The 23,642-nt window shown below is 44.4% G+C and overlaps 1 protein-coding gene across 3 annotated transcripts in view; it reads right to left on the minus strand.

Annotated features, from left to right (window-relative positions):
* POLG (DNA polymerase gamma, catalytic subunit) overlaps positions 1–11,681 on the minus strand; it is a 27,741-nt gene extending 16,060 nt beyond the window's left edge. The window contains exons 1-9 of one of the 3 annotated variants that reach the window (XM_083475321.1): positions 11,344–11,681; positions 9,604–10,225; positions 7,739–7,925; positions 5,912–6,079; positions 3,978–4,124; positions 3,592–3,671; positions 2,162–2,344; positions 1,335–1,486; positions 127–250 (exon numbers count right to left, since the gene is read on the minus strand). In XM_083475321.1, coding sequence (XP_083331447.1) covers positions 127–250; positions 1,335–1,486; positions 2,162–2,344; positions 3,592–3,671; positions 3,978–4,124; positions 5,912–6,079; positions 7,739–7,925; positions 9,604–10,187 — 1,625 coding nt within the window. In that variant the 5' untranslated portion in view covers positions 10,188–10,225; positions 11,344–11,681. The remainder of the gene's footprint in view (positions 1–126; positions 251–1,334; positions 1,487–2,161; positions 2,345–3,591; positions 3,672–3,977; positions 4,125–5,911; positions 6,080–7,738; positions 7,926–9,603; positions 10,226–11,343) is intronic. The other 2 variants (XM_083475319.1, XM_083475320.1) reach the window with 2 other exon arrangements.
* Positions 11,682–23,642: the final 11,961 nt, after the last annotated feature.

The raw sequence follows: 23,642 nt of genomic DNA on the forward strand, positions 1-23,642 counted from the left end.
AAAAAAATCCATGCACATACAAAACTAACATATTAGAAGCCTAAACTGGAATCCTTCTTCCTGACAAAGAGATGAACAAAAGGTCCTAGGAGGGTCACTGTCTACAACTTCCCTTTAGTAACGCACCCTGGATGGCCAGGCAGGTGCTGAATTCTCTTTGGCTGCAAAGCTACAGTCCCCTTCAGACGGTCCAAGCACAATCGGCTCTCAGGGAGTTGCTGTTCTTCCTCTTCAGTTGGAGGTCCCGGATCTGTTTCCATGATACAACAAATCAGGAAGGAATTATTTTTTCAATAAGTACAGTTGTTGACAAGGCTGTTTTATAACTACAGTACATATTACATCAAAAGGCTTAAGAATCTACGTGGATACAGTTATTTGGTGGCCTGCAAAGCCTATAATCCAATGCAGAATTTGACAGCTAGCAAATTTCTAAAACTCTTAATGGCCAAGAGGAATTCAAATACAGTGCTTAATGCACAGTAGCCTAGGGAAGAGTAGAAATGTAACTTTAATGGTCAGGAGAGAAATGTTTTCTTGCTGAAACGTGTCAGCTCTGTAGCACTCCATAGTTCTTATGTTCCTCCACTGCCTCTATATTGCACTCCAAACACCTGTGTATTCCATATTTATCCTCCAAGACTGTAATTAAGAAATAAATAAAAATGCAACACCACAGACACCCTTTTTAAAACAGCACCTCTGGGATCTCAGGACTTTTTAAGATTCTCTGGTAATACTATCGTACTTTGAAATCACTTGAGAGCTGGATGCAAAACATTCTGCCTGCAATACACACACGCTGAGGTACGTATTTCAGGCTCGTAAATAAGATTTTAAAAGATGCTTGCTCCTACCCAATTGCAAAGACAGCTTAGCGGAACGGATCTGGATCAAGGGTAGATTATATGCTTTGGATCCAAGAGGTAACAGGTTCAACCCCTAGTGTCACCAGGTCGACTGGAAAGAACCCAAGAGAGCTATTGCCAATCCGTACAGACAATGCTAAACCAGATAGACAAAAGATCTCATTCCATCTAAGGTATATTCTTTCCAGTGGCGTAGCGTGGGGGGTGCAGGGGGGGGGGCGGCCGCACCGGGTGCAACATCTGGGGGTTAGGGTTAGGGGGCGCAAATCCACAGGTTAGGGGGCACAAATCCATGGGTTAGGGGGCGCAAATTACTTGCCTTGCCCCGGGTGCTGACAACCCACGCTACGCCACTGATTCTTTCTCTCTCTCTCTGATTAAGATTTAGGAGAGAAAGATTACAACTGCCAGTAGACAGTAGCTGTGTGCTAGCAAGCTAGTAGTTAATTATGACGATGCTCTTACCTTCCTGCCACTCTAGCATGGAGGCTTTTTCCACCGCTTTGGGCAATTCATCATTACTATCTTCATTCTTCTTCTTCCCAATTTTCTTCTTCTTTTGCTTAAATTCCTGGAGATCCCACTCTAGATCCCACAACCAGGGATCACATTTGTACCTGTTTTGATACATCAGACCAACCACCACAGGTTAATTTGAAGAATACTTTTTTCAATTTCCATCAGTGAGATGGGTCTACAAACTCCTGTTTATTTACAGCAAGGGAGAGGAGCTGAAAGGGTACTTTTCTCCACCATGTCATAGCAACAACTTCACAGTTTATCTAGAAGCACTCACTGCTGAAACAAATTCCTTTACTAAGTAGTAGTCTGCTTAATGAAACAGTATTGCATTTCACAAAACCCGCAGTCTCAATTCTATCTTAACCTTGCAGTCTTTTTTTAGGGGAATTGCCCCACCCCCACGCATACTACAGATTTTAATGCCAGAACTAAATGTCAGCTGAAACTGTGGTCTGAGAACCCAGTTCTCCAACTGCAAAGATGAGGGGGAGATGTGGCAGATGTGCGTACATTCTAAATCTTCCACATTTCCCCTTTTCATCTTCTGTCCTGGTCTACCTCCTCAGCTGAGTTTCCCTGAGGTGTAGCAAGCATGCAATTGGGACCCCAACCAGAGGGAGGGTTGAGTGATGCATCCTCCTTCCAGCTCTGTTGCTGCTTCATAGTGTTCTCTCCTGCCACTGCTTAATGGAGAACCAGGTCTTCACCAATTATGAAGCTCTGGCTTAAGCAGCAGTGCACTGTAACAGTGATTATGATAATACCCCCACCTTTCCTCATGAAGCAGCTGGCAGGCATTGTCAGCTAGGTTCATCAAGGATTTCTTCATCTCCTTTTGCAGCTCTTCATAAGTGACCTGAGCTTCATCCAGGTACCTCTCCCAGTTCTGATTGACAGGAAGGTAGGAGACTCCCATTTCCAGCATCCCTGCAAATGTGACAGGATGGGGACACCTAACCAAGAAACAGAAAAGGGGGGGGGGGAGAATAACAGAGTGGAGCCAGAATGTTGGAAGCAACTGGACTAAGCTATGTAAACTAGACATCTGTTGACCTTAGTATACAATGGAAGCAGATCGTAAGAGCCTGTCGCACTATGCATGACCAACGGACAGAACCAAGGATGGATCCATGTAGATGAAAGGCTGAGGCCACATTGCTAGGAACAAGGTCCAATAGCTGAGAGCACTGATCTGGGTAACAGATGGACCCCTTCACTCTCTCTTATATGTGCATGGATGTCATTAATTCCAATGAAGCCAATTAAGTTCTGGAATTGGGGCACTCTTTTTTTTACAGCAAAGTCAAAAGTGTACTCTTTACTCCTGACATTGGGCAGTCCGCAAGGACAGATTGCCCACAAGGGCTATTCCTCCCACCTGGCGGAATGAGATTCCACAAGAGACAAAACATTTTGTGCTTACTCCCACCCCCAAGGTTTTTGTATTGTACAAGCTTTCCCCTCACATTCTCTCTGCCCATCACAACAGATGTTTTATTTAATATGACAATCTAGTACAGTGGTACTTCGGGTTATAGACACTTCAGGTTACAGACTCCGCTAACCCAGAAATAGTACCTCAGGTTAAGAACTTTGCTTCAGGATGAGAACGGAAATCACACGGCGGCGGTGTGGCGGCAGCGGAAGGCCCCATTAGCTAAAGTGGTACCTCAGCTTAAGAACAGTTTCAGGTTAAGAACGGATCTCCAGAACAAATTAAATTCTTAACCTGAGGTACCACTGTACATTGTTTGATGTAACTCACAGAATTATTTGGCTCAGTTTTCCAACATGCATTGTAAATTCTGGTTAACTATTATCTGTGTTTCTTTCACTGAGAAATTTTGTATATGCACTTGTACCACTTCTGAAGAGTTACCACAACTGAAGAGTTGGGGAGATACTGCTTCTTGTTTCTTTCTCGCAAAATTGTAACACTGGTTGATTTGTACTGATACTTTACCACCACGCTGAACCTTGCAAGTTTTATCTGTATATAAAGAAAGGTGAGACCAGAATCCCTAGCAAGATAAAGTGTAAAGGGGTTTATTGATAATCTAACACCATCTTGTCCCTAAGATGCTTCTGACATACAAAGGCAACCTAACACTATTGGCTAACCCAGAGCAAGCTATCTCATAAATGGACACACCATAAAAAAGAATTCCACATTTCAGAACCTCCCACCACAAATACTCACCTTTCCAAGAAGAGAGGAAGCTGCTCCTGGAATACTTCATAAGTAGCCTGGACATCAAGTGCACAATATCTCATCAGGTCCTTGGAAGGGAGACAGAGAGAATAGAGGGAATGGGAGAATAAATTATGTACACCTGTATCAAAAGCCACATATTACTAAGTCACACCATTGGTCAGTCTATCCTAGTATTCTCCTCTGACTGGCAAAAGCGCTCCAGACTGAAATCATACATATTTCCCAGGTATACCAAGACCCTTTCCTTCACACTATAGATGCCAGACTTTAAACATGGAACATTCTACATGCAAAGAATATGCTCTACAACTGAGCAGTGGTCTCCTGATTCCTTCCCTTAAAAAGCACCATCCCATAGATTATCTCCCTACCTGGAAGTTATTCCTGATGTCATTCATGCTCCCTTTGACAAAGAGTTCCCGGGCTTCTTTCTCCAGTGGCTGGCCTCCAACATATAAGGCATGCACATCTACTAGATTGTTGATGCTACTAATGTTCACCCAGTCCCAGGAGGCAACCTGCAAGGTAGTAAGGCAGCAGAGTAATGGCTAACTAGTCCACAAACCCCCAAAATGCCTACTTTTGGATGGAAAGCACTTAAAAACATTTAAGAAACCATCAGATTGGGTCCTCAATCTATAGAAATAAGACTTCCATTATGATTAGTTCTAACCCTCAGAATGAAACAGAACATCTACACAGTCCAGGATCTTTACAAGAATGGCAAGTCCTATGAGACCTTGTCTACACATGTGAATGAGGCGGCAGAAGGTTGAGATGGAATCTTGAACTGCATTACTGCAGAGAAATACTGCATTTTTCGCTCTATAAGACGCACCAGACCACAAGACGCACCTAGTTTTTGGAGGAGGAAAAGAAAAGAAAAATTCTGAAAGCAGCAATCCCTCTTGCTGTTCTGGCTTCTGGGATAGCTGCGCAGCCTGCATTCACTCCATAAGACGCACACACATTTCCCCTTACTTTTTAGGAGGGAAAAAGTGAGTCTTATAGAGCAAAAAATGGTAATTCCAGTTTTGAATGATCCTCTACTGTACATAAGAAAAAATCCTTCCTGCCAAGAGAAAAAATAGCACAGTAGCGAGAAAGGTTCTATCCTAGTACTTTGTCAACCATGTCTGTTTTCTATTTATGTATTTTTAAAAAATATATAGGTGACTATTTAAAAATATGATCATTCTGTCTAAAGTAAAGCCATCTATTATACCATCTCAGCCCTCCACCACCTCATTCTGATGTATCTGTAGATCAGACTTACTGTGGCATCCATACAGAAATATAGCTATAGTTTGGAAGGCCTTTATCGGAGGATTGCCTATGAAACAATGACAATGCAAGAGGCAACAGAAGTCCATATTACTTAACAAAACTTTTCACACATCTAGGATGTTGCCAATCTCCTCCATGCTGGCTCTGCACTTCTCCCCTCTACTACCAATTCAGAATGCTTTTGCCAAAAAAAATTCTCCCAACTGTCTATGGTGATCTCTGTCAGTCTTCTACTAAAAACCCCATGGTGGTGGAACTGCATTTTGCAACTTTAGTAAGAGACAAAATTGTACACATTAAGACATGCAATTATGAGGAAAGGAGGGCAATTAGTTATTTTGGAAGAGAGAAATAAAGTGTTCAGTCCCAGCTAATGTAACCTCAGGTATAAAAATGACATCTCAATCTACCTCTTTCTCCACTCCTCTCATAGGACAGAGTATTAAAAACCAGTTATTCAAGTGTGATGCATGTATGAAATACAGATAGCACTTTAGTTCTGCAAAGTGCTTTCCAACCATCATTACATTCTCACAACAATCCAACAAGGCCAGACATTCTCATTCCCATGTTATATATAAGTATGATTTGATCAAGGTTGCTGAATGTAGAGCCAGAAAGGACTGACACCCAAAACAAAAAAATAGTTTAAAAAAACTAAAACTGGGTTTGAAAGGAGTTTTACTTCTCAATGTGTACATACACATTTATCTTTGTTTTACTGTCACCTCTAGACAAATTGGATTTGTTAGTTTGCGAAACAATATAAAATCCTAAAAATCTGTTTACCGGAGACCAAAGAGGAGCTAGCACCCAGCCACAAGCAGTAATCCTTCTTCCAAACTACCTTCTGCTCTTTGGGGGGGGGGGGGGGACATCTCCAGTTCAATATACACTGGAGTACATTACAATCTTATCTAGTGCTGCCGCTTTGCAAGCCCTATAGATATAAATTGGGGCGGCTTTGTGAATAAAAGGAGGGATTAGCATGCAACTCCTCTGTGCCTTTCCAACTCACCTCAGGGCCATCAGTTTTACTCCGTGTTTTCTTGATATGCTGCTGCACCTGTTGCTGCCCTCTTCTCTTGCCATGTTTTGCTGCCATCCAAAGGCTGCGTTGGAATCCTGTTAGCCCGGAGATGGCCATGTGCATACTCATGGTGTCCAGGAAACGCATCCGGGAGCCCTGAAATATTTGTTTTAATGTCACAAACACTGCAAGAGTCATACATGGCAAACCAAAAAAATAACATGGTATAGCTCTTGTTATATGCTAAAGACACCTCTTTAGGTTTATCCTACGGCATCTAGGATATATGCTATGAAGGCCAACCCTCTTCTTCCTATTGTAAATTATTTTAACTAGTTTTAAAGTTACAGGTATATTTTTATATTGTTATAGCCTGCCTTGGGACCTCATGGTGAAGTGCAAGTAGGAAATCCAGTAAGCAACAACAATAGTGAGGCAGCCTGGAGGATAAAAGAGTATTACATAGAACTTGCTATGATGTATGTTCAGGAGCAGGTCAACTGTGGGTCAAGTTCAGCATCATGTCTTACCAACAAAAGCCATATAGATACCTCAGGAAGGGATCACAGGCAGGGTGTGATGCCAAGATTCAAACTCAGAGTTCACAATTTAACTACCCTGCTATCAGGTGAAATTCTAGCCAAACGGCTCGTACCCAAACTATACATTCTATCTCCACCCTGAGGATTTGAAATTCTGACTGCAGCTTCTCACCTGCAGGGGGGGAGCAGGGGGGGAAGGGTGGTGCTTAACCCTTCCCTCTTCTGCCTCTTTCCACCTGCAACTCCTTCTCACAACCACTTTTTCTCCAGCTAGGATTCCAGACTCATACATCTGATCCAAAGAGGAGCTTGAAACCTTGCTGGAGAGAAAAGCGGCAGGTGAATGAAGCATTAATCACCCCTCTTCCTCGGACCATGGTCATTGGAATGTGAATGTATGGGTATCGGAATGTGAATTCGACCTGGCAGGGCCCCCTGAGAAAATTGATGACAGACTGGCAGGCCTGTGGAAATCAACGGACAGATTGTGGGAATGTTCTGTACTGAGGTGTGGAAATGGCGTCTGTCCTTTATGTGATATGGCTCTTGGAGAGAGTAAAATCCACACAGGATATGTTTGTTTTCAACCCGCTTGTGAAGATTATCAGAGATCACAAAGAAAGGAATATATGATAACAACAAGAAGATGAGGAAAATAACAAAGAGACTATCTGGACAGAACTGTGTAATTAAAGCAGCAGCAAGAGTGATGTTTGGATCCCTTTCGGAGCTCGAAGTATGGGTACCCCCAACAAAATTTTAAAAATTTGGCTGTATAATTAGGAATTAATGTGATTTGATTGGCCTGTTAATAAAAATTATTTTTTTAAAAAATCACCCCTCCTCCTCATGTATGGATTTACCCTTGCAAATAGTACCCTCCTGACAGCAGTTTGCAGAGAAGCAATGGCTGGGTTTTAAAAATACAAGGCAATAGCAGAACACGTAGCTCTATCATTGGACAAACAACCAACAAGGACAGCTGCTTTGTTTGCAACTGCAGCATCAAAGATTCACAAGGACTTTGTAATAAAATAAACACCTAGCTAACTGCTGCGGGGAAAATTTTGCTTCAATACAGATCTGCTATTTGATCTGCTAAACTTCATTTCTACAAGTATTTATTTGAATCTTGTTTGTTGTGCAATTTTCTAAGTTATGGCTCATGGCTATGATAGCAACTGAATTGATACATGTTACCACAAACATCTAGCCTTCAGCCACCAATAACAGCTTGCATACAAGAAAAGATTGGAAGACAAAGATGACTTACCTGAATCAGGTACTGTTCTTTGATGTGTGCACGGTCAAAAGAGACATTGTGACCCACTACCAGCCTCTCTTGCCAATCCTGCTTGGCAAGGCTGCTGCTCGTTTCCAGAGGGATGAGATCTGACAGAGTCAACTGGCTGGACCAGGTGTACCGTTCCTCTAACAGTCGCTTGCTACACCATGAGTACCTGGGGAGCAAACACAACCAGCTGTGTGAACTAAAGCACTCTTTCCAGGGCACGATAGAACACCTGAACCCACCTTCATTTCTTTCTAGATCTAAAAATTTAGTAATTTCAGAAAGAACGCTGCAGCATTGCACTCATTTTAACATCCATATCAATTTCATTTTTTGGGGAAAAAATGTCACAATCCTAAGAAGATTTACTACAGAACGAATCTTGTTGAACTTAGTGGGAGATGCTCAGGAGCCAGCACACGTAAGATCACACTACAGGAGCACCTACCTTTTAAAACAACTTTGATTTTAACACCTGTGCTTTAGGGGAGGGTCCCCTGCTGTGTGTAAAGCTTGTCCAAACCAAATGGGCATATTCACACAGATGACTAACCATGTAGAGCAGTGTCCAAATAGATCAAGTTCCCAGCAGCTATCACACTGCCAGAGAAGACAAGGACATGGTCATATTAAGAACCTAACATCAAGAATTTGGTGCCTCTTGTTTGGCTCTTCCCTCCCAAAATCCTTTTTTGCTTTCATGCTACGTCTTTGTAATCATAGGGGCAAATAATGTGTTATTTTATTAATTTTTAAGTTGCTTTGTGGGCTTTTCCAACTGAAGAGCAGGGTGAAAACACTTTGAATCACCACCACCAGCATTTATTTATTTTATTTTAAAATTTTAATTTAACATGGGCCACATATTGTATATGTGTACTGAAGGGATAGCTAAACTAGGATTCATAAGATGAAGTTCAAGAAAACAAGGAAAATACAGCCCCTTTTCCAATTCTCACTTTGCTTTGAAGAAGTTTAGGAGGTGAGAGTTCCAGTGTTCTAATTTAACACATCTCTGACCGTCCCACAGCATCTGTGCACAACCCACACATCTGGTTAAGAATTTTGTGAGTCAACAAAGAGGGCTTCCTCCAAATATATAATGGAAGGTCACACAACCCCCTCCCCCAATACAACATTAATTGTCTCTTCATAAGCACAGTTTCTTGTTCTTGCTCTTTTACAGAAGCCCAGGAAACTCTTGGTGGAAACATTTATTCTCTTCTGGCACTCTTTCAACAACAGAACCCCAGAAGAAAAGATAGCAGCATGATGTATAAGCGGGAGGGGGGTTTCAGCCCAAGGGCCACATTTCTCTCTGGACAAACTTCTGAGGGCCACATGCCAGTGGTGGGTGGAACCAAAGGCAAACACTGGCAGAGCAACAAATACAAATTGTACTTATGTACCATAAGCTAATTACAGGAAAGCAAGAAACATTATCCAAGTGCAAGGACACATTTCAATCATTCAAAAAAAAGGGGGGGGATATGAAGCAGGGCCAGGGAGCGGTGTAGCCTTCAAGGGCCAGAAAGAGACCTAGAGGGCTGCATGGAACTGAGGCTCTCCAGCCTTGCCCTATGGTATGAGACCTGGAACTGAATAAGAACAGGAAGAAGTGGTCTGTTAGAAAGATGTGAGATGCTGATTGATCAGGGGCCTTTGGCCAAAAAGTGGTATATAGGAATAAAACAATGAGCAGTGAAAAAAGTATTTTGGGACACTGGGGACAGAAGCAGTGGGACACTGACTAGGTCATGTTGTTGTTGCCTAATAGGTTCTATTTTTACACAAAGTTTGTAGGAACAAAAACTTTCACCCTTCTACCAGAGCTGTTGGCATCTTACCAGGCATTTGAGGAAACAGCTACTGCAAGCGTAGGGCACTGGCCTGCATTCATGCACACTTCCACATCAAACACCAAGGCCCGCTCATCAGGGAAATCAACAGCTGTCTTCTCCCCACTGGGTCCATATCGTGTCCACCCAGCTTTCCAAGCCCACTCCTGGGGCACTGGTGGGATCCCAAACTGAAGAAGTTCCTTAGCAGCTTCCAGATATTGGAGGCTCTGCTTCTGTGCCAAGATGCGGAAGTGTTCATCGATGTTGGCCCCATACAACTGGGGCAGCTGCAATTCCACATCAGGAAGAGTAGTTGTCTCTTTGCCCCACAAGTCATGCTTCTGCAAGTGTGCCACACTCTTCTGGATGTCTTCCTCTGAATATTCAATCTGGGCACCCCGGAAAATCTGCTCATGAAGATGCTTAGAAAGCATCTGGATGCCAAGTGGATTGATGCGTTGCTGTTTGGGGACAGAACCAGTATCTTGTGCCATCTCCTCCTGAACCAGGCGGCTGGCAGAAGAACCCGAGGACCACCTCTGTATTCCCCGTAATCCAAAGGGACCTGTATTCCACACCAAGCGCTTCATCTTCACTAGAAATGAGCAGCATGGAGGATACAGAAGATCTATCAGGAGACAAAAAGTATTAACAGAATTGAGGTTTCGTGTGGAATTTTTGCCATCTTCCTGCCCAAGATGCTGGACACATAGTGTTTAAAGTTGTGAAGCGCCTAGACAAGTGTTCCAGATTCAGACAAAGGATTCAAAACCTCACTCATCCACAAAGCTTGCAAAATGACTTTGGTCAAATCACTATCTTTCAGTCAGACTGACTTCCCAAGGTTCTTGTGAGGGTAAATAAGGATATGTATAGGAATGGAAGATGAGCCTGCTGGATCAGGGCAACCGCCAATCTAGCCCAGAATCCTGTTCTCAAAGTGGCCAGCCAGATATCTCTGGGAAGGCTACAAGAGCACTCTCCTCTCCCCTGGTTTCTAGCGACTGGTGTTCAGAAGCATTGCTATCTCCAGCTGTGGAGGCAGAGCATAGTCATCATGGCCACTAGCCATGGAGAGCCACCATGAATTGGTCTCATCCTGTTGTAAAGCCAACCAAGTTGGTGGCTATCACTACCTTCTGTGGGAGAGCTCCCTAGTTTTAACTATGTGCCACGTAAATAAATACGGGTGTCCCGAGCCCTCTGGAGGGTGAAATAGAAAAGCAGTCCATAATATCTGTGACTGCTAAGAGCAGCCCCTTCCAAAACTACAATTCTATGAAAACAATGATGATTATACTTGTCTTCTTGAGATGATGATGAGAACAATCATCATCATCCTGACAGTAAGAGCTGTTCAACAGTGGAATTTGCTGCCAAGGAGTGTGGTGGAGTCTCCTTCTTTGGAGGTCTTTAAGCAGAGGCTTGACAACCATATGTCAGGAGTGCTCTGATGGTGTTTCCTGCTTGGCAGGGGGTTGGACTCGATGGCCCTTGTGGTCTCTTCCAGCTCTATGATTCTATGATCAATAATTTTAGTATATGCCACCCATCTAACTGGGTTGCCCCAGCCACTCTGGGTGGCTCCCGACTGAATATTAAAAACACAGTAAAAACACCACCAACACCACTTTGGACACCAAACGTCCAGAGGGCATAAGACAATATTTCTGATTCCCAAATTCCCACCCCCCTTCCAAAAAAGAAAGAGAGAGACATATATCTACAGATTATCTCAAAATTTACCTACCCCCTCAGTTTAGCTTCTTTTCCATGCCACCCAAAGGAGTTAATATTTATTCTCCTCACCAGCCCCCCAACCCAAAAGGGGCGCCCACAAATTATCCCCTTCCCTAAATTGGGCTATTTTACCCCCTCCCCCCAAATGGGCTGCCCCTCCTCACAAAAATAGGGTGGTGGTGGGGGAAGAAGCTATACAGCACCACCACCACCAGCCCCCACCGCCCGCCCCCTTTCGTGGGTACACGAAGCACCCAAAACACCATGAGGTGATTTTTGCCCACGACCCCAAACTCCGCCCCGCCCCAGAGCTCACGAGGCGAACCTTCCGCCGGCGCGCGACTGGAGTGAGCTCGCCCGACACGGGGGGGGGTTATTATATGGAAGCTACCAAAGTGTCCTTTCGCGTCTTAAACACAGCCCAAATATTGAGAGAACAAGTAGAAAATAGAGAAAGCAATGAATTTGCCTCAGACACAGGCTGTGCTGGTTTTGTTTCCCACCCACCTCCACTTTCTTCCTTCCCTCTCCCCCCTTGACACTCGCTAGGAAATGGTATCTTCCAGAATGTTTCAGAACCAGCTCCCGGCTTCTCAACTTCCTATAGGTCTAGCGGAGACCCTGTCTCCAGCGCGGCCGCGTGGCCTAATGGATAAGGCGTCTGACTTCGGATCAGAAGATTGCAGGTTCGAGTCCTGCCGCGGTCGAGAGGGCTTGCAGGTTCGCCACTGAGTAGGAGGGACTTAGTGGCAAAATTGTATTTTTGCTGCTTTTATGCAGCACCGATTTCTGTGCAGATACAGTATATATATTTTTTCACCATCTTGGCAACAATCACTGGCTTCCGTAATTAAGCAATCACCTTGTTCTCCTCCGCTAACATTTGGTGCCTTTGCATTTTCGCTGTTGCCCCAATAAGCGCCGTTGGACTCAGTCGGGGTTATTTCTGAGCAGACACGATTGCGCTGGAAGTGTTCGTGCGCTCAACAAGGCTCGCAACTCCGTAACAGTTTACGACTCTGCATGTGTTTGTGGGAAAGTGTGGCAAGGCGTGTAAACAGCCTGCAGGCAAATCAGGATGAATGCTCAGTGTCGCCTGACCTTCCTTGCAAACAAATCAGGAAAAATGCTCAATAAAGACTGGATATAACCTAGCCTCTGCCTAAGCTTTGTGCAAGTAAATCAGGATGCGTAGTCGTCTGAATTGCACATAGTCTGAAATTAAGGGGTGCTTACGGTAAGTTTTGTTGCACCAGGAAGTATTTCCCCTATTGTGCACCAGGTGGCAGTGTTGTCTGCTTCTTAATAATAAAAACACTAAGTTGGTATTTTACACTCTCTGCTAACTTTCAAGCTACAGAAACCTGAGGAATCCTTCTATAAGAAAGCATTTGCTGGCCCTTATGCTGTTCGTGATGATGGGTCTGTTATAAGGTAGGCTCTCCAAAGTGGGCAGCGACATTGCCCTGCTGGCCTGGCCAACGCTCCCTGCGGACAATGTGCCCTAGAACCCTTTGCAAAGCTGATGTGAAAAGCATTACCCTGAAAGCTGAAAGTTTGGAAGCCACTGTCCATGTCTGTTCTCATCTAAGCTGAGAAGTTGGTGGAGGCATCAAGGGGTTCTCTATGTCTATCTGTGTTCTCTTTCTAGGGTGTGTGTTTGCTGCTTTTTCTTTTTTTCAAATAATTTTATTGGTTTTCCAAAAATTTTATACATACATACATACATACATACATACATACATCTTAACTGTACTTGATCCAATCTTAGTAACATTGTTAAGTGACTTCCTCAAAACCCCCTGGCTGAATTTCAGTGTATATCATTGTAACAGTTTTCCAAAACCAATTTTCTCATAAAATTAACTTAATCACTTAACATCTTTGTTTTCATTTTGACTTTAAACATATTATTCTCTAACATCACATAATTAAATCCTAAGCCTATCTGATATTTGCACATTTTTCCAATTAAGTTATCTTAGCATATTTAACGAAATAGTCTTTGAATTTCATCCATTCCTCCTGGTACTCCTCCTCCTCCTGGTCGCAGACTCTTCCAGTCAGGTTGGCTAGCTCCGAAAAGTCCATCATCTTCATCTGCCATTCCTCCACTGTTGGGACTTCTGTGATTTCCAATTCTTAGCTAACAAAATTCTAGCTGCAGTTGTGGCATACAGAAACAATCTAACATCTTTTTGGGGCAATTCCAAACCTATTATTCCAAGAAGAAAGGCCTCTAGTTTCTTAATAAATCTATATTTCAACATTTTTTTCCCAATTCATTATAAATCTTCTCCCAGCAGTCTTTCACCTTGGGGCAGGTCCACCACATATGATAAAAGGTACCCTCTTTTTCTTTACATTTCCAACATAGATTATCACTATTATGATATATCTTTGCTAATTTTACAGGAGTTAAGTACCATCTATACATCATTTTCATAATATTTACCTTTAACACCGTACATGCAGTGAACTTGACCCCTTTCCTCCAGGGTGTGTGTTTGCTGCTTCTGCCAATAAGGTATATGAATGACCATGACTGTTTGCTCGGTTCCCTCCTGCTTATTGGAGAGTCCTTCAAGCTTCCTGCAAACAGCTCCAAGCATCACCTCCATCACCACCCCCTTGGTTAATTAACCCTTCAATTACAAAAGGAATGATCCCAGCTGTTGCACTTCCAGCTTATCCCCATCACCTGAAACAAGCCTTACTTCCTAGCAAGTGTGTTTAGGATTAGAACTCAGTAGGTGATGGGGGCAAAAATATAATCCATTGGCTTGCCTCTTATTGGCTGTGGCTCCACCGTTGCCTTACTAGTCAGGACTAGAATAGCCAATAGGCAGGCTAAATAGGTGCTTTTTTGTGCTTTTAAGCATGGAAATAGCAATCATAGGGAAAATCAGAACTTACTACACACTCTTCCTCTATTTTTCTCTTCTCTTTTTATTACTTAGTAAGGAGTGCCATGTGCTGCCCAGATATTTTTAGAAACCAAATAATATTGCAATTTTTAAATAAATACAGTGGTACCTCGGGTTAAGAACGTAATTCGTTCCGGAGGCCTGTTCTTAACCTGAAACTGTTCTTAACCTGAAGCACCACTTTAGATAATGGGGCCTCCTGCTGCCACTGCACGATTTCTGTTCTCATCCTAAAGCAAAGTTTTTAACACGAGGTAATATTTCTGGGTTAGCGGAGTCTGTAACCTGAAGCGTCTGTAACCTGAAGCGTCTGTAACCTGAGGTACCACTGTAGTGCAGTTTGTACATTTGGACCCATCATGCCAAAAACTGGGTGGAGTAAACCGGAAGTCGTGTTTTGGTCTGTCTTCTTGATTCAAAATGGTGTGTGGGATCCAAGCGCCGGTGAAAACTTCTGCCCCCATCTTAGGAATCTTTTGTGCAAAGTTTGGCGATATTGATATATCAAGGGATGGTCGAACCTTTGCCAAAAAATAGGCAAAGACAAGCCAAAGTTCCATTTCAGTGTGCCATCTTGATTCAAAATTGCACCTGGCACTTAAACATTGAGGAAGACTGCCACCTCGGAAAGCAGCATGCTGAGTTTGGTGATGAGATCTCAGGAGGTGTCTGAACATGTAGAGAACAAGCAAATGGACAGTCAGATAAACTGTTTTCTGGAATATATAGTGCTGTTGATCCTGAACTAAACCAGGAGGTGTCCTACTAACATAGACTGAAGTATTGCTAATAAATCCAAACTTGTCATGTGCTGCAATAAATCTAGGCTTTTATTATTTTATTTATTATACAGTGGTACCTCTGGTTACATACACTTTAGGTTACATATGCTTCAGGTTACAGACTCCGCTAACCCAGAAATAGTGCTTCAGGTTAAGAACTTTGCTTCAGGATGAGAACAGAAATTGTGCTCCGGTGGCGCAGCGGCAGCAGGAGGCCCCATTAGCTAAAGTAGTGCTTCAGGTTAAGAACAGTTTCAGGTTAAGAACAGACCTCCGGAACGAATTAAGTACTTAACCCGAGGTACCACTGTATTTGATTCATTCATACACATGCACACATGTGCGCGGACACACACATAAAAATAGTGTATATTGTGTAAGATGTTTGTTTGTTTGAATTACATGTGGGGGCACCATGATCTTTTCAGTGTTAAGGGCTTCTAAAAGTGTTACTTTGTCCCTTGCGATGGGCAACAGCCACCACTAAAGAACAGGCCTTCTCAGACATTCGCAGAGGCCCAACCTTTGAGACCCCTAGTTGTCATTGGGGGGAGGGGGGCAGATGGCACATCAAAACAAAATAGGGCACCCAAAAATATTGAGTGGTTTCTACAGTGATCTGATGGGAACATGTTCATCACAGTCTAATCTTGTGCCCTCAGATCTGATACATCTTTATTAATATTTATGAGCATTCTAAACTCTCTAATATGACAAAATCTATATCGGTTGCCTTTTACTAAGCCACAGCTCTTATTTGCTTAAACTGAGGCCATGTACGTATTAGTGGCTTGAAACACAGTGAGGTCATTTCCCCCTTTCAATCCACTTTCTTACATTGCTGTACACACTGGAGAGGGGTAAAATATGTCTTCGCCCGAGGCACCTCACCTCATTGGCTTCCCCATTCCAAACGCCAGTTCACGGAAGCTGTCTTCTGCACATGTGCAATGGCTCTTTCCAATGTACACACCTCAGCTTAGCTGAGGCTTCCATTTTCTAATTGGCTGGGAGCTGGTTTGAGGGAAAACACATCCAAGAGGAGTATTTCTCAAGAAACTACTGACTACAGATGAATTGTGGCTAATGCCATGTATATACTGCTTCAAGACTGTGTCACGTTTTTCACCCAATTCACATAAATACTTAACATCTATTTAAATTTGTAAAACAACAACAACAACTTTCAGCCTCAGGCTCAGGACAAAGCCCAACTGGTTCTGGTCCTGTTTAGATTAACCAGGCTGTTCAAGAAAGAAGCTGGAAGCGAGCCTTTAGCCCAGGGGTCAGCAAACTTTTTCAGCAGGGGGGGTGGTCCACTGTCCCTCAGACCTTGTGGGTCTTTTTCTTTTGAAGAAAAAAAAAAGAACAAATTCCTATGCCCCATAAATAACCCAGAGATGCATTTTAAATAAAAGCACACATTCTACTCATGTAAAAACATGCTGATTCCTGGGCTGGATTTAGAAGGCAATTGGGCCGGATCCGGCCCCCGGGCCTTAGTTTGCCTACCTATGCTTCAGCCTCTGACTGTGACAAGTGGGGTTAAAAGTGAGATATTATTATGAGCCATTATTGGCTTATAACGATGTTACGATCCAACGTATGTTCCAATAACCATCCGTAATGGTTGTGTAGTTAATGCCTTAGGCTTGTTCCTGGAGGAATGCCTTCAAATAGACACTCCTGATAATGAGATGGCAAGCTTCCAGTAAACAGCTGGGCTGGGTCCCTTTCCTGGCTTTTAAAGTGGTTTAAATAACAATTCCTAGATATTGGGAGCTGCGGGGGGGGGGGGGGCTGCAGGAAGGACGGGCCTGCTTCTCCATTCTTCAGTGCTGTTGTGGAGACCCGCAACCATAAATCTCAGCAACACAGTTTGGTAAAACTTGTCATTTCCCCCACTTCTGGGTGCTCGTGAGTCTAAAAAGATCATCTGGGATTCCATGATGTTTCGTGATCTCGGCCTCCTTTCGTAGGGGCAGGTCAGGGCAAAGAAGGAACGAGAACAACTACAGTGGTACCTTGGGTTAAGAACCTAATTCGTTCTGGAGGTCCGTTCTTAACCTGAAACTGTCCTTAACCTGAGGTACCACTTTAGCTAATGGGACCTCCCGCTGCTGCCGTGCTGCTGCTGCACGATTTATGTTCTCATCCTGAAGCAAAGTTCTTAACCTGAGGTACTACTTCCAGGTTAGCGGAGTCTGTAACCTGAAGCGTCTGTAACCCGAGGTACCACTGTATAGTTGACCTAACCCACCGCACCCCCCCCCCATAGATGCCTGTCTGGAATACAGTGGTACCTCGGGTTACATATGCTTCAGGTTACAGACTCCGCTAACCCAGAAATAGTGCTTCAGGTTAAGAACTTTGCTTCAGGATGAGAACAGAAATAGTGCTCTGATGGCGCGGCAGCAGCAGGAGGCCCCATTAGCTAAAGTGGTGCTTCAGGTTAAGAACAGTTTCAGGTTAAGTATGGACCTCCAGAACGAATTAAGTACTTAACCCGAGGTACCACTGTATTGTGTGTCCCCCTCCCCTTTCTCTCTCTGAGAGGGATTTCCGTGCGCTGCTCTGGTTCGCCAGAAGCGGCTTAGTCATGCTGGCCACATGACCCGGAAGCTGCACGCCGGGTCCCTTGGCCAATAAAGCGAGACGAGTGCCGCAACCCCAGAGTCGGTCATGACTGGACCTAATGGTCAGGGGTCCCTTTACCTTTACCTAACAGCTCTCCACATCCTTAACAAACTACAGTTCCCAGAATTCTTTGTGTGAGAAGGGGAAGCAATGGTTGTTTAAGCAGTATAAGATGGCTTTAAACGAGCAGGTGTTTCTGAGCTGGATATAAATGGCCCGTATACTTCTCCAGTGTGTTCTGGCCTTGAACTGGGACCTCCCTTCTGTCATATTTCACCAGTCCCCTACCCTTGTACATTTCACCTTTGTAAGCCTTGTAGCGGCACCCCTCCCTTCATTATTTTATGGAAATGAGGGCTGGTCCATCTGTGAAGCAGACTGAGGCAGCTGCCACAGGCAGCGGAATCCGAGGTGCACCTCTGCAAGCACGCCCCCTGCTGCCAGAGAGGAGAAGCAGATTAGGACTGGGCGATAATCAGGTTTTCAGCATCGTGATGTATCGTCAGTGAAACATCACGATGTAGTGATACACCACGATGTTGGAAAGGAAGGAGCATTGGCCCCAGTCTCTTGAGGCTCTGGAGTGAAGTCTTTTTAATTGTATATATTGCTTGTTTTATGTTGCTATGGTCGTTGGCTAATGCGAATAAAGTTTATCTATCTATCTATCTGGAGTGAAGCTGCCATCACTCCCGCTGCCACCAGTGCCTGGCACAGCGGTGAAGGAAGTAGCCCACCTGCTCGGTCGGAGAAGAAAGTTAAGGCGCCGGCCAGTAGGCAATCCCCACCTGCGATATACCGCCGGGTCCAAGCGCCATCTTCACCTGGCTCTCAAACCAGTCTTGGAGAATGTATCGATATATCGACCAGGCCTAAAGCAGATCTTTCAAGATATTGCTGGCACTCAGATGCCCAGCTGCACAACCCAGGTTAGTGAGGCTTCGGTGGGGATGGCAATGGGTGGCGAATAGCGGGTAGCACATTTACATGGTGGCACCTTCCCATTTTGGCTCAGGCAACAGAATGGCATGGGTCCCCTATGTCAGCCACCTTGGGGGGAAATAATTGTCTGAAAAGCAGGGTTGAAAAACAGGTAACAAATAATTTGAAGCCAGACCAGCACACATTTCTTTACTTTTTAAAATGTCTTTCTATTCCACTTTCTTAAAACAACAACAACAACAAATCTCCAAGCGGTTTGCAAAAATAACCAAAACCCAATAAAATGGCATAGTTAAAAACAGCATTATAGAAACAAAAGTGGATAAAATATAGTTCATAAATAACAAAAGGCCAATCTTACAGATCAGGGAAAGTCAAGGTGAAAAAAGGATAAGAATAAATCTGAAGCAGCAGTTTGGTGTAGTAGTTAGAGGGACTCGTGATAGGACCTGGAAGACCAGGGTTCAAATCTCCTCTCAGCCATGATGCCCACTTGGGCCAGTCACGCACTCTCAACCTACCTCACAGGGTTCTTGTGAGGATAAAATGGGGTATCCTGTAGCGTCCGGTGCCATGAATAAAATGTCCAAGCCAGGGATGATTCTTTCAGATATTGCTGGACTACAACTCCCATCATCCCTGACGATTGGCCACAGGCTGGGACTGTTGAGTTGAAGTCTGACAGCCATTGGGCGGGGGGCACAGGTTCCCCACTGCTGATTGACATGATCCATTTAGACTATGGTTACCAGGCATCCTCGTTTTCTGGGAACAGTCCCTGGATTTACAAATCTGTCCTCAGACAAAATCCGTCCCCAGAATGTCTCCAGATTTCATTTCATGTCCCCAGATTTATATTTTAAGTGTTGTAGATTTATTAGTAGGGAATGAATGTTGTGTGATTGTTTCAACGGCACAAGACACATCATATGGAGACTTCCGGCGAGGCAAAATGGCGGGCACCATGGCAGTGAGCAGCTCCTGAAGCCAGCCAGAGCCATCTGCACTACCAGGCTGGCTCCGGGCTGCTGAGACTGCTGCCACTGCTACAGAGGAACCAGGGATGCCTGGCACGTCAACTGGGGAAACCACTGACCCCCCCTCCCGCCCCGTGACCCAATTTGAGCCGGGAGCGAGAGTGTCCAGCCAGCCAGTCGACTGCCCAGCAGCGCTCCGGGGCCAGGAAAAACCCCAGAGCCAACGCAGGGAGAAGGAGGAGAGGAGAAGGAGAAGGAAGAGAGAGAAAGAAGGAGAAAAAAGAGGGGAGCCCCAATCTTGTTGCACCACTGCCACTGAGGAGAAGAGGTAGGAGAGCACCGGGAGGGCAAGGACATGTGGATGAGCCCAGGCCCGATCCGAGCCTTCTCCACAGTGGCTAGCGCTCCAAGAGAGCAGGGCCCAAAGGAAGGCCGTGCAACAGAGGAGACCACAGAAGAGAATATATTAATTCTCTTTTTAAAAAAATAAATAAATAAAAATTTTCTTTAAAAAAAAAAGTGTCCCTGGATTCTTTGAAAAAAATCTGGTAACCTTAATTTAGACCAGAGGTTTTCAGCCTTTTTGAGTCCATGGCTCCCCTGACCACGACATTCTTTCTGCAGCACCCCTGTGGGGCTCAGGAGCCCAGTTATGTCTCCCTTGCCTGCAGAGCTGGCAGCCTCTTGCCCTTTTTCAAACCCCCTCCCTTGGTGAGGGTTCCCTCAGCCTCCTCTCCCCTGTCTTTGGGAGTCCTCTGGGCAGCAGCTGCTGTTGCCCCTGGTCTCTGAGCTGCCCCATGGCCCACCCCAAAGAGAGGTGCCTCCTCACACTGTCCCACAGTGGGCTGGAAAGAAGATATCCCCAGCCTTAATGGTCCAACAGGTGTCCAAAGGTGAACACCTTACCTTGGAAGGCAGAAGTGGCAGCAGTGGGCACTGCCAGGCCTGCCAGGAGGAAAGGCTCCCCTTCAACACTGGGCATTGAGCTCCCAGGCAGGCCTTGCACACAGCAAGCACAAGAAAGGCTAGCACAGTGCTTGCTTGCCTGCCTGCCTGCCTGCCTGCCTGGCCTCCTACTTCTCTTCTGTCCATTCCCAAAAGCAAGGGCTGGCAGACTGGCTGGCTGGCTGGACTCCCTCACCCACTTGCTTGCTGGCAACCAGCAACACTCCCCCGCCAGCCCCAGAGGCACCATTCACCTGGATATCTTGTAGCCGGGGCTGCTGCAACAAACAGCTATGCAAGCCTTTGGGAGGCAGAGACACAAGAGGGCGGAGGAGCGAGGGAAGGAAAGAGGGACGGAGGCCAGTGTTGCCCACGGCACCCCAACCATCATTCAAGGCACCCTAGGGTGCCACGACACACTTAGCAAGCAACAGTGGAGCCTCCTCCCTTACACACACAGTGAAAATAGTGGTACAGCAGATCTTACTATTTATTTATTCCGCAACATTTACATACCACTTGATTGTAAGAAAACCGCAAAATGCTTTACAAAGAGGAATAGAACAATAAAATGATCAGTTAAAAGAAGATGAAAAACAGGTACTGCAAACATTTATAAAATCAATTAAAGTCAATGATAAGCTAAAGACGCAGGTTAAGACGCACACCAACGTTCTCCATGTCTGGATAGATAAAATAGCAAGTGCCAGATTCAACGTTCTCCCTTCTGCCTTACTTCAGGGCAGATTTGAGGGTAAACCATATACAGCACGGGTCTGCCCTTGTGGCTCGTTGGAAGTTGAAACTGCTCTACATGTACTATTACGTTGTCGTCTTTATGAGGATATACGTTTGACTTTTATTACACCTGTTTTGCAAAAGTCCAGGAAAGAATTGGAACTCCATAGTTTAAAACTACTGCTAGAGGATAAGAATCCCAAGACTACATTAAATGTAGCCAAATTCTGTGTGTCTGCAATCAATCGCAGGAAGCAAGTGGTACCCCATAATGACCAAACCCCCAAATGTTAACTACAGGGAGCACGCTAATAATCAATTTTAATTTTTATATTTAAATCCTTGTTATACTCATATTGTCTTTTGTATTTCTGATATTTTTATGATCTGTGATATTGTGTGTGTTGACGCTGGTCTGTGACCGTATTAATAAATTCAATTCAAGTGCCTTAAAAAGTACAGTGAAGACTCCTGCCTGATGTCAATAGGCAGGGAGCTCCAAGGTGTAAATGCTGCTATACTAAAAGATCAATTTATTGTGAATGCAGAACAAGTATTATGTGACACCAGATCCACAGATTACTACCTCTAGTGGGTCACTTTTGACCATAGGAGCCAACTCCTAGACGCTGAGGGGGCTTCTGCCCCCCCAATAAAATATCTGAGAAGGCTGCCCCCCCAAATGTTGATGGGCATTGCCATTGAAATGGTGTCTGTACACTGCATCATGTGATCAGTTATGCAGGCTTACCTGCCCACCCCCAATATTTTGTTCAAGTTGGAAGCCCTGCTTTTGCACTTTGCAGGATCTTGTAGTGCTTCAATATGTTTAACTTCACGCAAGAGAGCAAGTCAAGAAATATATACGTTTAGACTCATAATTGCATCTTGTTTTTCAGCCTTCAGTTGTGTCTTGAAACTGTTCTTGGTTATTATCTGCCCTTCACCAGGCGGCCCTAGGAGAGGTTACAGAAATCTAAAAGGCAGCATTAAAGACAGTATAAAACAAATTGAACCCATGACTAGAGCAAAGGCACAAACTTGGCAGGCGTTTTGTTTCCTACAGCCAACCTTGGCCAACCTGGTGCCCTTCAGATGTTCTGGACTGCAACTCTCAACAGCCGCAGAAAGCACAACTGGTGATCAAAGATTTAAGAGAGAAAGTGGCTTGGTCCTGTTCTGACCACACAGAGCAGGAGAGGGAAATTTTTTGCCAGCCCTAAAATTAAAAGGGAATAATTACAGGAAGCTTTCATACCCTGCTCAAATGGCCATCACTGATCTCACTCTCTAGTCTAGTGCATTAAAGAAAGAACATGCAAACACACACACAAAAACCCAATCAAACTACTTGGACACAATCCAGCCATAGTTAAAGCATTTTCTTTAAAAATGCTTTGATTTCAAGTGACAGAACACCAATCAGCTACTTCCACTGAGACTTAAATATGCTTAACTTTGGCTGAATTATATCCTCTGCTAAGAACAAAAGATACTTGGCATTGCAACTACATGAGGGCAGCTGAAAATGGATGCCAGGGTGTTATGGCTCTCCAAATACACAATGGCATTATATCTTTATAGCTTTATATCTTTTCCTTAGAGAGAGAAATAATAATATATACATATGTTGTGTGTGTACTATATACACTTCTAATTCAATGAGAGATGAAATCACTTCATTCCCACCCCCCCATCCTTGGATTTCTACTCTTATGCCACTGGTTCTATAGCTTTATTGATCACAATTGTTCCCATATGAACTCATTTCCTTCCTTCCTTCCTTCCTTCCTTCCTTCCTTCCTTCCTTCCTTCCCTTGGGTTGTAGGATTTCCTTAACAGATCAGTTTGTTGAATTAGGATTCTTCCATGCTCTCTCTCATGCAAAAATGCTCGCTTGTGTAGGAAACAAGGCAGAGGTCGCGCAAGGAAAGGAAGCTGGCACGATTTCTGAAAAGACCCCTTTTGGCAAGGACCTGGGCTTCTCCTAGGCGTTTTTGTAAGTGAATGATAACAGTATCTTCGAATGACTCCTTTCTAGAGTAATGACACGGGCATTTCTGAAGGGGTTTGCTCTGAAGCAAGGGAAAAGGAAAGAAGCAGACTCAAAATGCTTTCCCTCCAGCGAGAAAGAGCTCGGCTTCCTTACGAAGGAAGGCAGATTTCAGGCTTGTGGGATCTACTTTGAAACACAAACTGAAACCCTTTGATGCGCCAATTGGCGCCTGGTGCAAAAGACCAGGAATTTGTTCTGAAGACCAGAACTGAACTGAACTCATACCAAAACTCATTCTTGGTTACCCCAAGTATCGCAGCAGCGTTATTTAGCGGATAGGGTCGTTTTGTTGCTGCTCTTG

Source organism: Podarcis liolepis (genome assembly GCF_965112155.1).
Source record: "Podarcis liolepis genome assembly, chromosome: 14".
Taxonomy (NCBI): Eukaryota; Metazoa; Chordata; class Lepidosauria; order Squamata; family Lacertidae; genus Podarcis; species Podarcis liolepis.